The sequence below is a fragment of the Chelonia mydas genome, chromosome 2 (genome assembly GCF_015237465.2).
Source record: "Chelonia mydas isolate rCheMyd1 chromosome 2, rCheMyd1.pri.v2, whole genome shotgun sequence".
NCBI lineage: Eukaryota > Metazoa > Chordata > Testudines > Cheloniidae > Chelonia > Chelonia mydas.
This window is the reverse complement of record NC_057850.1, coordinates 59,574,109-59,588,996: the sequence shown is the minus strand read 5'-3', so window position 1 is coordinate 59,588,996 and position 14,888 is coordinate 59,574,109. Positions and strand designations below refer to the sequence as shown.

Sequence of the window (14,888 nt, the reverse complement as noted above, 5' to 3'; positions counted from 1 at the left end):
AGGTTATTACTGGGGTTGTGAGCTCTCAGCCTCCACCCTCAAGCCCCGCTTTGCCTCCAGCATTTATAATAGTGTTTAATATAAAAAATGTGTTTTTAATTTATAAGGGGGGGTTGCACTCAGAGGCTTGCTGTGTGAAAGGGGTCACCAATATAAAAGTTTGAGAACCAAGCTGTTTGTTCAATCTTCTGTTTAGCTGTGACACTCAGTACCTTTCCCAGACCAGAAGAAATATAAGAATAAAAGAACAGCCATACTGGGGCAGACCAAAGGTCCATCTAGCCCAGTATCCTGTCTTCCAACAGTGGCCCATGCCAGGTGCCCCAGAGGGAATGAACAGAACAGGTAATCATCAAGTGATCCATCCCCTGTCGCCCATTCCCAGCTTCTGGCAAACAGAGGGGCTAGGGACACCATCCCTCCCAATCCTGGCTAATAGCCACTGATGGACCTATCCTCCATGAATTTATCTAGTTCTTTTTTCAACCCTGTTATAGCCTTGGCCTTCACAACATCCTGTGGCAAGGAGTTCCACAGGTTGACTGAATGTTATGTGAAAAAATACTTCCTTTTGTTTGTTTTAAACCTGCTGCCTATTAATTTCATTTGGTGACCCCTAGTTCCTGTGTTATGAGAAGGAGTAAATAATACTTCCTTATTTACTTTCTCCACACTAGTCATGATTTTATAGAACTCTGTCATATCCCCACTTAGTCGTCTTTTTTCCAAGCTGAAAAGTCCCAGTCTTATTAATCTCTCCTCATATGGCAGCTGTTCAATATCCCTAATAATTTTTGTTGCCCTTTTCTGAACCTTTTCCAATTCCAGTATATCTCTTTTGAAATGGGGCGACCACGTCTGCACACAGTATTCAAGATGTAGGCGTTCCATGGATTTATATAGAGGCAATATGATATTTTCTGTCTTATTATCTATCCCTTTCTTAATGATTCCCAACATTCTGTTCCCTTTTTTGACTGCTGCTGCAAATTGAGTGGAACATTGAGTTTTCAGAGAACTATCCACAATGATTCCAAGATCTCTTTCTTGAGTGGTAACAGCTAATTTAGACGCTATCATTTTATATGTATAGTTGGGATTATGTTTTCCAGTGTACATTACTTTGCATTTATCAACATTGAATTTCATCTGCCATTTTGTTGCCCAGTCACCCTGTTTTGAGAGATCCTTTTGTAGCTCTTTTCAATCTGCCTGGGACTTAACTACCTTGAGTAGTTTTGTATCATTTGCAAATTTTTCCACCTCATTGTTACCTCTTTTTCCAGAGCATTTATGAATATGTTGAACAGTACTGGTCCCAGTACAGAACCCTGGGCGACACCACTATTTGCCTCTCTCCCTTCTGAAAACTGACCATTTATTCCTACCCTTCGTTTCCTATCTTTTAACTAGTTACTAATCCATGAGAGTATCTTCCCTCTTATCCCATGACTGCTGATTTTGCGTAAGAGCCTTTGGTGAGGGACCTTGTTGAAGGCTTTCTGAAAATCTAAGTACACTATATCCACTGGATCCCCCTTGTCCTTATGCTCGTTGACCTCAAAAAATTCTAGAAGATTGGTGAGGCATGATTTCCCTTTATAAAAACCATGTTGACTAGTCTCCAACAAATTATGTTCATCTATGTGTCTGAAAATTTTGTTCTTTACTATAGTTTCAACCAGTTTGCCTGGTACTGAAGTCAGGCTTACCGGCCTGTAATTGCCAGGATCACCTCTGAAGCTCTTTTTAAAAATTGGCGTCACATTAGCTATCCTCCAGTCATTTGGTACAAAAGCTGATTTAAATGTAGGTTACAGATGACAGTTAGTAGTCCTGCAATTTCACATTTGAGTTCCTTCAGAACTCTTGGGTGAATACCAGCTGGTCCTGGTGACTTAGTACTGTTTAGTTTATCAGTTTGTTCCAGAACCTCTTCTAATGACACTTCAATCTGGGACAGTTCCTCAGATTTGTCATCTAAAAAGAATGGCTCAGGTTTCGGAATCTCCCTCACATTCTCAAGTGTGAAGACTGATGCAAAGAATTCCTTTAGTTTCTCTGCAATGGCCTTATCTTCCTTGAGTGCTCCTTTAGCATCTTGATCATCCAGTGGCCCCTCTGGTTTAGCAGGCTTTCTGCTTCTGATGTACTTAAACAAAATTTTGCTATTACTTTTTGAGTCTTTGGCTAGCTGTTCTTCAAATTCTTTTTTTGGCCTTCCTAATTATATTTTTACACTTCGTTTGCCAGAGTTTATGCTCCTTTCTATTTTCCTCATTAGGATTTGACTTTCACTTTTTAAAGGATGCCTTTTTGCCTCTCACTACTTCTTTTACTTTGTTGTTTCGCCACAGTGGCTCTTTTTTGGTTCTCTTACTATGTTTTTTAATTTGGGATATATATTTAAGTTGAGCCTCTATTATGGCGTCTTTTAAAAGTTTCCATGCAGTTTGCAAGGATTTTACTTTTGGTGCTGTACCTTTTAATTTCTGTTTAACTAACCACCTCATTTTTGTGTAGTTCCCCTCTCTGAAATTAAATGCTACAGTGTTGGGCCGCTGTGGTGTTTTTCCCGTTACAGGGATTTTAAATTTAATTATATTGTGGTCACTATTACCAAGCGGTCCAGCTATATTCACCACTTGGACTTGATCCTGTGCTCCACTTAGGACTAAATCAAGAATTGCCTCTCTTCTTGTGGGTTCAAGGACTAGCTGCTTCAAGAAGCAGTTATTTAAGGTGTCAACAAACTTTATATCTCCATCCCGTCCTGAGGTGATATGTACCCAGTCAGTATGGGGATAGTTGAAATCCCCCATTATTATTGGGTTTTTTATTTTAATAGCCTGTCTAATCTCCCTGAGCATTTCAAAGTCACTATCACCATCCTGGTCAGGTGGCCAGTAATATATCCCTACTGCTACATTATTATTCGAGTATGGAATTACTATTCTATGGTACTTTTTGGTTCATTTAAGATTTTTACTTCATTTGATTCTATGCTTTCTTTTCACATATAGTGCCACTCCCCAACCAACATGACCTGTTTTGTCCTTCCCATATATTTTGTACTCTGGTATTACTGTGTCCCATTGATTATCCTCATTCCATCAAGCTTCTGTGATGCCTATGATATCAATATCCTCATTTAATATGAGGTCCTCTAGTTCACCCATCTTATTATTTAGACTTCTAGCATTGATATAGAAGCACTTTAAAAGCATGTCACTTTTTAGCTGTCTCCCATTACATGATATCATTGAATGAGACTTTTTTTCATTTGACAGTTTCTCATCAGATCCTACCTGTATTTTATCATCTTTCATCGTCTTCTCTTTCTTAGGACATAGGGAATCTCCATTAATAGATCCTCCCCTAAGGGATGTCCGAACCACATGCTCCTCTGTACCTGTCAGCTTTCCCGCAGCCCTTAGTTTAAGATCTGCTTTACAACCTTTTTAATTTTAAGCACCAGCAATCTGGTCCCATTTTGGTTTAGATGGAGCCCATCCTTCCTGTATAGGCTCCCCCTTTCCCAAAAGTTTCTCCAGTTCCTAATAAAACTAAACCCCTCCTCCCTACACCATTGCCTCATCCACGCATTGAGACCCTGCAGTTCTGCCTGTCTAACTGGCCCTGCGTGTGGAACTGGAAGCATTTCAGAGAATGCTATCGTGGCGATCCTGGACTTCAATCTCTTACCTAGCAGCCTAAATTTGGCCTCCAGGACCTCTCTCCTATCCCTCTGTATGGCATTGGTACCTACATGTACCACGACCACCGGCCCCTCTCCAGCAGTACACACAAGTCTGTCGAGATGTCTCGAGAGATCCACAACCTTCGCACCAGGCAGGCAAGTCACCCTGCAGTTCTCCCGGTCATCGCAAACCCAGCTATCTATGTTTCTAATGATTGAATTGCCCTTTACCAATACCTCTCTTTTCCTAATACGTCCCCCGGAGAGGTATCCTCAGTGCAAGAGGGTATCACAACATCATCTGGAAGGAGGGTCCCAATTATGGGATCGTTTCCCTCTGCTCCAGTTGGATGTTCTCCTTCCCTGAGGGTTTCATCCTCCTCAACAGCACAGAGGCGGGACCATTCTACTGTGTCTTGGAAAGGCTCATCTATGTACCTCTCTGTCTCCCTTAGCTCCTTCAGCTCAGACACCCTGGCCTCCAAAGCCCATACACAGTCTCTGAGGACCAGGAGCTCCTTGCACCAAATGCACACATACACCAGCTGCCCATAGGGCAGGTAATCATACATGCTGCATTGGGTGTAATAAACTGGGTAGCCCCCATTCTGTTGCTGGACTTCTGCCTACATTATCTTTTTACTCCTGAAGTTAGTTCCTTTGTTGAGGTTTTGTTTTTATCAGTTTTTTTGTGTGGCTTAAGTTTAAAGAAGTTGAAGGAATGTTACATGTATCTAGCCCCCCACTCGCCCACTCCTGCTCTCAACTCCTTTACAAAACGCCTGTTAGCCGCTCCTCTTTGCTAGCTCCTTTGGTCGCTTAGGAGCAGGCTTTTTAAAGTCCTGGTCTTCCTGAGTAGTCCCGCCCCCTGGTTAAGGGCTGATGGGTGCTAAAGGGCTTAGAGATCAAAGCATCGTTAAGATGCTGTCAGCCTTGTCTAGCGGGCCGCTAGGCTCAGCACCCACATGGTCAACACACCGTCCCCAAACGAATAGACCACATGGTATATTTCAGTCCAGCAGCAAGCACACCACAACAAACAAACACCCACACAACAGACAACAAACCTACCCCAAGGGTCACGTAATTTCTCCTCCTTCACCTGGAGAAATCTATCACAAAACTCCCGTTAGCCGCTCTGTGTAGCTCAAAAGCTTGTATCTCTTACCAACAAAAGTTGGTCCAATAAAAGATAAATAAATAAAAGATACTTCACCCATCTTGTTTCTCTAATTTCTGTCAGTCTGGCACTCTTCAGAACCACTAGAATACTAATAAACAAACCAGCAAGCAAAAAGCGCAAAAAAAACCAACCCCAAAAAACCACCCAGACACTAGTACAGCTGAACTGAGTGTCTTCTGTTTTACTTTTTTAGTTCAGAAATGAATCCAGTGAATTCTTGAAAAATTCACTATTGGAGTCTGAGAGTGCTTTCATTGGTGAGTTTATTCCTCTATATTTAGCAGTATTTATGTTTATGTTCAACATGACATTTGATATGGTGGTATTGTTCTCAAACAAAATGATTATGCTGCTATTTTAAAAGTCTCAAACCAGTAGACTTTTCCAGTGGAATTGGTAATTGTCAGCCCTAATTATGTGTGTTGGGAAAGTCCTCTCTAACTTAAAAAGCGGATGTTAATGTAAACGCTTACTCCTTTTTGTCCTCCTTTCTGTGCTTTGCTTTTCATCAATGCTGTACTACATAGTGCTATTGTTATTGTAATCATTGTCAGACCTTAATGTGTCATAATAGCTTGCAGTTTTATTTTAGACATAGTGTAAGAATTCTTACTTGTCCTTCAATCAAACAGTACTTTGGTAGTTGAAGTTGGAAATGGAAATGAAATGGAAACAGAATAGCCTGAATCCATTCTCTGTTATATGTATTACTGTACTAATTAAGGTTAACAAGGCATTCAGTCTAAATTGATTCCCCTGACTGAATGTTAGCATTGTCATTTACACAAGCCACATCTCTAGCTGGACCTAAATTCCATTACATTGTCTCCAGATTCTCCAGCATTGTGGTGCCACTGAATGAGAATTCTCCATAAGCTTCATTTTTATTAAGAATTAAAGTTTTATAATGAGTTAAATATTACTGCTAATTTTGTTATCAAATTCCATTTATTTTATGCTCTTCCCACATTTTAAACTTTCAGTACATCAGATATTTGTATTGAAATTGTCCAGGAGAACTTGGATGTTTTGGCAAGTTGGTAGTGGACAATGGGACTTTTGGCACCTAGGGAGGGATGGGAGGCAATTTGAGATTGTGGGATAAGCACATTATCTGGATGTTTCTGGTAAAATGATCAGCAGTGAAATACAGGGCCATCCTTACGCATATGCAAAGCATGCAGCTGCGTAGGGCACCAGGAAATTTGGGGCACCAAATTTCCTGGTGCCCTGCACAGCTGCGTGCTGCTCTAGCTCCTGCTCTGGCTCTTCCCCAGACCCCACTCACCTGAAGATTGCAGCCAGGCCCGACCCTGCACTCGCCTCATGGTAAGTGGAGTGACCCGGCCCCAGCCTGCTCCGCCCCCCTGGCTCCCAGCCGCGCTGCCGGCTAGTGCTGGGGGGTGGTTCCCCCCTTCCCCCAAGCCTGGGAGCCAGGGGAGCAGAGCAGCCTGGGGCCCTAGGCCTTGGCAGGCGGGAGCGAGGGGGGCTGGCCCCAGGCCTCCACGGGGGACGGGGGGAAAGAGGGGGGATGGCCACTTCCTGCGGGAAGTGGAATGACCCGACCCCAGCCTGCTCCGCTCCCCTGGCTCCCAGGCTTGCGGGCAGGGGGGAACCGCCAGCCAGCACTCGCCGGCGGCGCGGCTGGGAGCCAGGGGAGCAGAGCAGGCTGGAGCTGGGTCATTCCACTTCCTGCAGGAAGTGGCCAGCCCCCTCCCTGCCCCTGCGAAGGCCTGGGGCCAGCCCCACACGGCCCGCCCCGGAGGCCTGGGGCCAGCCCACTCTGCCCCCCACCCCCGGCTCCCGCCCGTGGAGGCCTGGGGCCAGCACCCTCATTCCCCCCCGTGGAGGCCTGGGGCCCCTAAGGCACCAAAATAGCTAGGGATGGCCCTGGTGAAATACATAATATTGATAGATAAATATTCTTTTGTTAGATTTCATAGTAAAAAAAATCAGCCACTGCAGATGTGCACCGCTGTAGTGCTTAAGGATGATACCTATGCTGTTAGGAGGGACACTTGAAAGTAATCTGCCTCCCTGTCAAGTTAGCGCTATCTACTGGAGGTTAGGTTGGTTTAACTGCATCACTCAGTGGGGTGGATTTTTCACACTCCTGAGCAACATAGTTATAGTGACCTAATTTTTTTGGTAGACCAGACCATAGTAATCTCTTGAGGTGAATGAGGCTGTTCTGAGCTATTCTTTCATGCATCTCCGTTGGCTTGTGCTTGATTTATATTTGTAAGATAGATCTTCAAAACTAGGATGATTAAAATATGTATACATGTGTAAGTTTATGTGGCCCACAGACCGCCCCACTGCGGCCCACGGAAACTTTTTAGAAAGTTCTTTCATCCGGCCCTCGTGGCTGCCAGCTGAGGTGGGGAGGGGAACGGGCAGGAGAGATTCACATGCCCCTCCCCACAGCGTTGCTCCATCCTGCTGCTGTTCGGACCCTCCCAGGGGTTGCACTCAGCAACATGTCATTCATAAAACTTTTGAGGTCTGTGGCCTGGGGAACATTCACCTCGGGCAGCTCACTCCCTGCATGCGGTTCAATCCCTGCTGTTGCTGGTGGAGCCAAGATCTATGCAGCCACACTACTGGCTCTGTCTACTGCAGGCGCTGCCCCCTGCAGCTCCCATTGGCTGGGGGAGAGGGACAGAGATACTATCACTAGTCGCCGGGCAGAGTCAGCCATGGAGGCATTGTCACTTTTTTCTACAATGTAACAAGTCTCAATACCGAACACAACTATCTGATGCACACCTTGCTGGAATCCTGAAGATTTAAATTGATGACGAACACCGCCAATTCCAAGATAAGTGGACTGTTGATTATTTTGTCACTGAGTACGAACAGACTGCCTTATGCTTGATCTGCAAAGACAAAGTTGCTGTTTTAAAAGACTACAATATCAAACGACATTACACAACGAAACGTGCACAGCAATATGATAAATATCAGGGAGGAGAGAGAGAAGATGGTCTTACAATTGAAAAAAGAATTAGCGAAGCAGCAGCTTTTTCAGAAAGCGAGAAAAGAGTCAGAGTCAGGGGTTTTGGCAAGTTATGTCATGAGTGAAATGATTGCCAAGTGTGGGAAGCCATTTACTGATGGTGAATTTATTAAACAATGCTTTATTAAAGTCAGTGACATCGAATGTCCTGATAAAAGAGATGTTTTCAGCAATAACAGCCTATCTCCAAATACAGTAGCAGAGCATAGTCTTGAGCTCTCTAAAGATATTGATGGGCAGCTCAACGAGAAAAGCACAGCTTTCCGTGCATATTCAGTTGCAATTGATGAGAGTACCGGTTTGGTTGACAGTACGCAGCTTGCCATATTTGTGAGAGGCGTTGGTGAAAACTTTTGCAGTAACTGAAGAACTGCTCAGCTTGTCAACAATGGCCAGTGAAATTTTTCACTGCCCCACAGAAGCACTGGAACAACGCGATCTGCCATGGCATATGTTAGCAGGCTTAACCACTGACAGGGCCCCAACAATGATTGGTCAGAAAAACGGATTGGTAGCACTAGTACAAAGAAAGATGGCCGAGCAAAACGCTGAGCAACCAATAGCGTTACACTGCATCATTCACCAACAAGCACTGTGCAGTAAATCTTTGAAATCTGACAGTCATGTCAGTTGTGAAATGTGTGAATTACATTCGTTCAAGGGGCTTGCAGTGCAGACAGTTTCGTGCTTTCTTGGAGGAAAATGAATCTAAATATGGTGACTTAAGAACATAAGAAAGGCCATACTGGGTCAGACCACGGGTCCATCCAGCCCAGTATCCTGTCTACCAACAGTGACCAATGCCAGGTGCCCCAGAGGGCGTGAACCTAATATGTAATCATCTAGTGATCTCTCTCCTGCCATCCATCTCCACCGTCTGACAAAGAGAGGCTAGGGACACCATTCCTTACCCATCCTGGCTAGTAGCCATTAATGGACTTCACCTCCATAAATTTATCCAGTTCTCTTTTAAACCCTGTTATAGTCCTAGCCTTCACAACCTCCTCAGGCAAGGAGTTCAACAGGTTGACTGTGCACTGAGTGAAGAAGAACTTCCTTTTATTTGTTTTAAACCTGCTACCCATTAATTTCATTTGGTGGCCCCTAGTTCTTGTATTATGGGAACAAGTAAATAACTTTTCCTTATTTACTTTCTTCACACCACTCGTGATTTTATATACCTCTGTCATATCCCCCCTTCGTCTCCTCTTTTCCAAGCTGAAAAGTCCTAGCCTCTTTAATCTCTCCTCGTATGGGACCTGTTCCAAACCCGTAATCATTTTAGTTGTCCTTTTCTGAACCTTTTCTAATGCCAGTATATCTTTTTGAGATGAGGAGACCACATCTGTACACAGTATTCAAGATGTGGGCGTACCATGGATTTATATAAGGGCAATAAGATATTGTCCATCTTATTCTCTATCCCTTTTTTAATGATTCCTAACATCCCGTTTGCTTTTTTGACTACCGCTGCACACTGCGTGGACATCTTCAGAGAACTATCCATGATGACTCCAAGATCTTTCTCTTGATTAATTATAGCTAAATTAGCCCCCATTATATTGTATGTATAGTTGGGGTTATTTTTTCCAATGTGCATTACTTTACATTTATCCACATTAAATTTCATTTGCCATTTTGTTGCCCAGTCACTTAGTTTTGTGAGATCTTTTTGAAGTTCTTCACAGTCTGCTTTGGTCTTAACTATCTTGAGCAGTTTAGTATCATCTGCAAACTTTGCCACCTCACTGTTTACCCCTTTCTCCCGATCATTTATGAATAAGTTGAATAGGATTGCTCCTAGGACTGACCCTTGGGGAACACCACTAGTTACCCCTCTCCATTCTGAAAATTTACCATTTATTCCTACCCTTTGTTCCCTGTCTTTTAACCAGTTCTCAATCCATGAAAGGATCTTCCCTCTTATCCCATGACAACTTAATTTACATAAGCACCTTTGGTGAGGGACCTTGTCAAAGGCTTTGTGGAAATCTAAGTACACTATGTCCACTGGATCCCCCTTGTCCACATGTTTGTTGACCCCCTCAAAGAACTCTAAATTAGTGAGACATGATCTCCCTTTACAGAAACCACGTTGACTTTTGCGCAACAATTTATGTTCTTCTATGTGTCTGACAATTTTATTCTTTACTATTGTTTCAACTAATTTGCCCGGTATTGACGTTAGACTTACCGGTCTGTAATTGCCAGGATCACCTCTAGAGCCCTTCTTAAATATTGACATTACATTAGCTATCTTCCAGTCATTGGGTACAGTAGCTGATTTAAAGGACAGGTTACAAACCATAGTTAATAGTTCTGCAATTTCACATTTGAGTTCTACTCTTGGGTGAATGCCATCTGGTCCCAGTGACTTGTTACTGGTAAGTTTCTCAATTAATTCCAAAACCTCCTCTAGTGACACTTCAGTCTGTGACAATTCCTCAGATTTGTCACCTACAAAAGATGGCTCAGATCTGGGAATCTCCCTAACATCCTCAGCCATGAAGACTGAAGCAAAGAATTCATTTAGTTTCTCTGCAATGACTTTATCGTCTTTAAGCGCTCCTTTAGTATCTTGATCGTCCAGGGGCCCCCCTGGTTGTTTAGCAGGCTTCCTGCTTCTGATGTACTTAAAAAACATTTTGTTATTACCTTTTGAGTTTTTGGCTAGTTGTTCTTCAAACTCCTTTTTGGCTTTTCTTATTACATTTTTACATTTAATTTGGCAGTGTTTATGCTCCTTTCTATTTACTTCACTAGGATTTGATTTCCGCTTTTTAAAAGATGCCTTTTTATCTTTCCTGCTTCTATGACATGGTTGTTAAGCCCTGGTGGCTCTTTTTTAGTTCTTTTTCTGTGTTTTTTAATTTGGGGTATACATTTAAGTTGAGCCTCTATTATGGTGTCTTTGAAAAGTGTCCACGCAGCTTGCAGGGATTTCACTCTAGTCACTGTACCTTTGAATTTCTGTTTAACTAACCTACTCATTTTTGCATAGTTCCCCTTTCTGAAATTAAATGCCACGGTGTTGGGCTGTTGAGGTGTTCTTCCCACCACAGGAATGTTAAATGTTGTGTTATTATGGTCACTATTTCCAAGTGGTCCTGTTATAGTTACCTCTTGGACCAGATCCTGCGCTCCACTGAAGACTAGATCGAGAGTTGCCTCTCCCCTTGTGGGTTCCTGTACCATCTGCTCCAAGAAGCGGTCATTTAATGTATCAAGAAATTTTGTCTCTACATTTCATCCTGAGGTGACATGTACCCAGTCAATATTGGGATAATTAAAATCCCCCACTATTACTGAGTTTTTTATTTTGATAGCCTCTCTAATCTCCCTTAGAATTTCATCTAAGCACTGTCCTGGTCAGGTGGTCGATAATAGATCCCTACTGTTATATTCTTATTAGAGCATGGAATTACTATCCATAGAGATTCTATGGAACATGTGGATTCATTTAAGATTTTTATTTCATTTGATTCTACACTTTCTTTCACATATAGTGCCCCCCCCCCCCCCCCGCACAACCTGTTCTGTCCTTCTGATATATTTTGTACCCCAGAATGATTGTGTCCCATGGATTGTCCTCACTCCACCAGGTTTCTGTGATGCCTATTATATCAATATCCTCCTTTAACACAAGGCACTCTAGTTCACCCATCTTATTATTTAGACTTCTAGCATTTGTGTATAAGCATTTAAAAACTTGTCACTGTTTGTCTGCCCTTTTCTGATGTGTCAGATTCTTTATGTGAATGTTTCTTGTCTGGTCTGACCCATACTTTATCCTCTTCCATCCTCTCTTCCTGACTAAAACCTAGAAAATCTCTATCAATACACTCTCCTCTAAGAGAAGTCTCTGTCCGATCCACGTGCGCCTCAGCAGCAATTGGCTTTCCCCCATCTCTTAGTTTAAAAACTGCTCTGCAACCTTTTTAATGTTAAGTGCCAGCAGTCTGGATCCACTTTCGTTTAGGTGGAGCCCATCCTTCCTGTATAGGCTCTCGCATCCCAAAAGTTTCCCCAGTTCCAAATAAATCTAAATCTCTCCTCTCTACACCATCGTCTCATTCACGCATTGAGACTCTGAAGCTCTGCCTGCCTATGTAGAACTGGAAGCATTTCTGAGAATGCCACCATAGATGTCCTGGATTTCAGTCTCTTTCCTAGCAGCCTAAATTTGGCCTCCAAGACGTCTCTCTTACCCTTCCCTATGTCTTTGGTACATAGTTCACTGAGGTGCACTGGATAAACAGGGGTTCTACTTTAAAGAGATTCTTCGAATTGAAAACAGAGGTGAAAACATTCATGGAAGAAATTAAAATGCCTGTATCACAATTTGAAGATCACAAATGGATGACAGATCTTGCTTTCCTTGTTGACATAACACAAGATCTGAATATCCTAAACCTGAAGCTGTGAGGTCCAGGCAAGCTGGTGACAGCAGTGTATGATAATGTGATAGTATTCACAACTAAACTAAATTTGTGGAAAAATCAGATTTCTCAGGGAAATGTCACTCATTTCCCAGCATGCAAGTCACTTGTGGAAGAGCTCGACTCTGAAAGACAGTTCCGTGGTTCTGAATACACTACTAAGCTTGACCTGCTTTTGCAAGGATTTGATCAGCAGTTTGCAGATTTCAGAAAGCACAAAGGAAGCTTCGATATGTTTGCTAATCCATTTTCTGTTGATGTGGAAACAGCACAATGTGATTTACAAATGGAACTCATTGATATGCAGTGCAACACATCTTTAAAGACTAAATTCAGAGAAACCGAGGATGTCAGAGTTCTTCAGACAGCTACCATCATCTTTCCCAAATCTTTGCAAAACCTTCAGAAAAATCATGTCCTTTTTTGGCAGTACTTACATTTGTGAGAAACTTTTTTCCACAATGAACATAAAGAAGTCAAAATACTGAACACAACTATCTGATCCACACCTTGGTGCAATCCTGAAGGTTTCAACTGCTCAGTCACTGAGGCCAAACATCAACAAACTGACAGAACTGACGCGTTGCCAGGTGTCTGACAAACACTAAAAACTCTCTGGCAGGCAAAGAATTGTATAAAGTTGTATGACAGTTTTATTATTTCTAAGAAATTTGAAATAAAAAATACAATATGAACATTTTCTTTTCTGAACACCATCTTCAGTGACATTATTGGCACTGGCCCTAAGGTAAATTGAGTTTGAGACCCCTGGCTTAGATTCTGTAGCACAGTTCTTTGGCAAGGGGAGGGCAAGATGACAATTCTTAAGCAAATGCTTTATAATCATAGATAGATAGAGGTCTCCACCCATTATGCAAGAAACAGAACAATTTATTCAGCAGCTTCAGTTTAGAACTACAGGTCATCCATTCTGAACGGATGTAGTACTAAAAAGTCTCAATCTTGAAATCAGCAGGTAAAGAGCTCCTTCCATCAGTGTTAATGTATTTTGCATGAATGCGAAACTTGGGGATTCTTGATTTCTGGCTCAAAAGGGTTAAATAAAGATGTGCATGCAATTACTATTTTAAGCTGCGTAGATTAGATACAAGATGTTTCTACTCTTCATGCATCACTTATTACTGCAGATGACTATCAGCATTGTTCTTTAAAATGATATGCCTCCACTTGATATCTTAGAGGATTCTATATAGAGGAATATTTGTGAGGCACATTAGGGTTACAATTGAGTATGTGCTTCTTTAAACCCTTGATATCTATGTGTAAAAGTGAAATTACATTTTCCCTCTCTATTTGTCATGTTAATTTATCACATCTTGTTTCAAATTAGACTGTAAGTGCTCAGGACAGGGGCCATGTTTTCTTGGAATTTGTGTACAGAACCCACTATAACAGAGCCCTTGACCTGTTTGGGCCTTTGGGTGCTGGCCAGTATAGATGTCAGCAGGAATACTTTTCAGCTACTTGGGCATAAGGGTGCCACAAATTACCCTTTCCTGTCACCAAAAGGTCAAAAGGCTTGCAACATTTATTCTCTATGACATAGAGGACATATAAAAGTTTTATGCCTGTAGATTGTTTTATGAAGCTAAGAAACCCTGTTTATTCTGTATTTCCCCCTACCCCCAACCTATGGGTAATCACTGCCTTTGGCTCCAGGTAAGGGGGAAGAAGGGTGTCACGTTTTTTGTCAAATCTGAATTTCACATTAGGAAACATTCAAACTCATTGTGTTAATATATAAATATTGGAGAGCATGATATAATTTGACATGAGCAGGGGCATGCACAGGATCTAATTAGTCTTTTCCATCTCTTTGATTCTATGAGTAGCCTGTACCCAATCTATCCTCACTCTAGGAGATATTATTTATTATTTACTAATTAAGTGATGAAAGCATGCTCAGTGCTGTACCAAATGTAAATATATTGAGAGTACCTGTATAAAAGACAGAGAACCCAGAAAATTCTGGAACAGCCGTCCAAGGGAACAAATGGGGGCAAAACACCTAGCTGGCCTCAAGACTGAGCTTGGTAAGTTTATGGAGGGGATGGTATGATGAGATTGCGTATGATGGCATGTAATCTATCTGCAACTGCTAGCAGCAAATATCTCCAGCAGCTGGTGATGGGACACTGGATGGGGAGGGCTCTGAGTACAGAAAATTGTTTCCCCAGTGTCTGGCTGGTGGGTCTTGCCCACATGCTCACGGTCTAACTGATTACCATAGTTGGGGTCAGGAAGGAATTTCCCCCCAAGTCAGATTGGCAGAGACCATGGGGTTTTTTTGCCTTCCTCTGCACCATGGGGTACGGATCACTTGCAGGTTTAAACTAGTGTCACTGGTGAATTCTGTGTAAGTTGAAGTCTTAAAACCATGGTTTGAGGACTTCAGTAACTCAGCCAGCGGTTAGGGATCTATTACAAAACTGGGTGGATGATGTTTTTTGGCCTGCAGTGCGGAGGTGGTCAGACTAGATGATCACGATGGTCCCTTCTGACCTTAAAGTCTATGAGGATGTCCTG

General features: G+C 42.4%; 1 protein-coding gene across 19 annotated transcripts in view; it reads left to right on the top strand.

Annotated features, from left to right (window-relative positions):
• The window catches only part of CSPP1 (centrosome and spindle pole associated protein 1), a 171,108-nt gene that overhangs the window by 133,685 nt on the left and 22,535 nt on the right, over positions 1-14,888 (top strand). For 18 of the 19 annotated variants that reach the window (XR_005224296.2, XM_043539532.1, XM_043539538.1 and 15 more), the window contains one exon: positions 5,077-5,140. The exons of the other annotated variant lie outside the window; for it this stretch is intronic. Coding sequence is in view for 17 of the 18 variants with exons in the window: in XM_043539532.1 (XP_043395467.1) it covers positions 5,077-5,140 (64 nt within the window). In the remaining variant the exon portion in view is untranslated. The remainder of the gene's footprint in view (positions 1-5,076; positions 5,141-14,888) is intronic. 19 annotated transcript variants of the gene reach the window in all.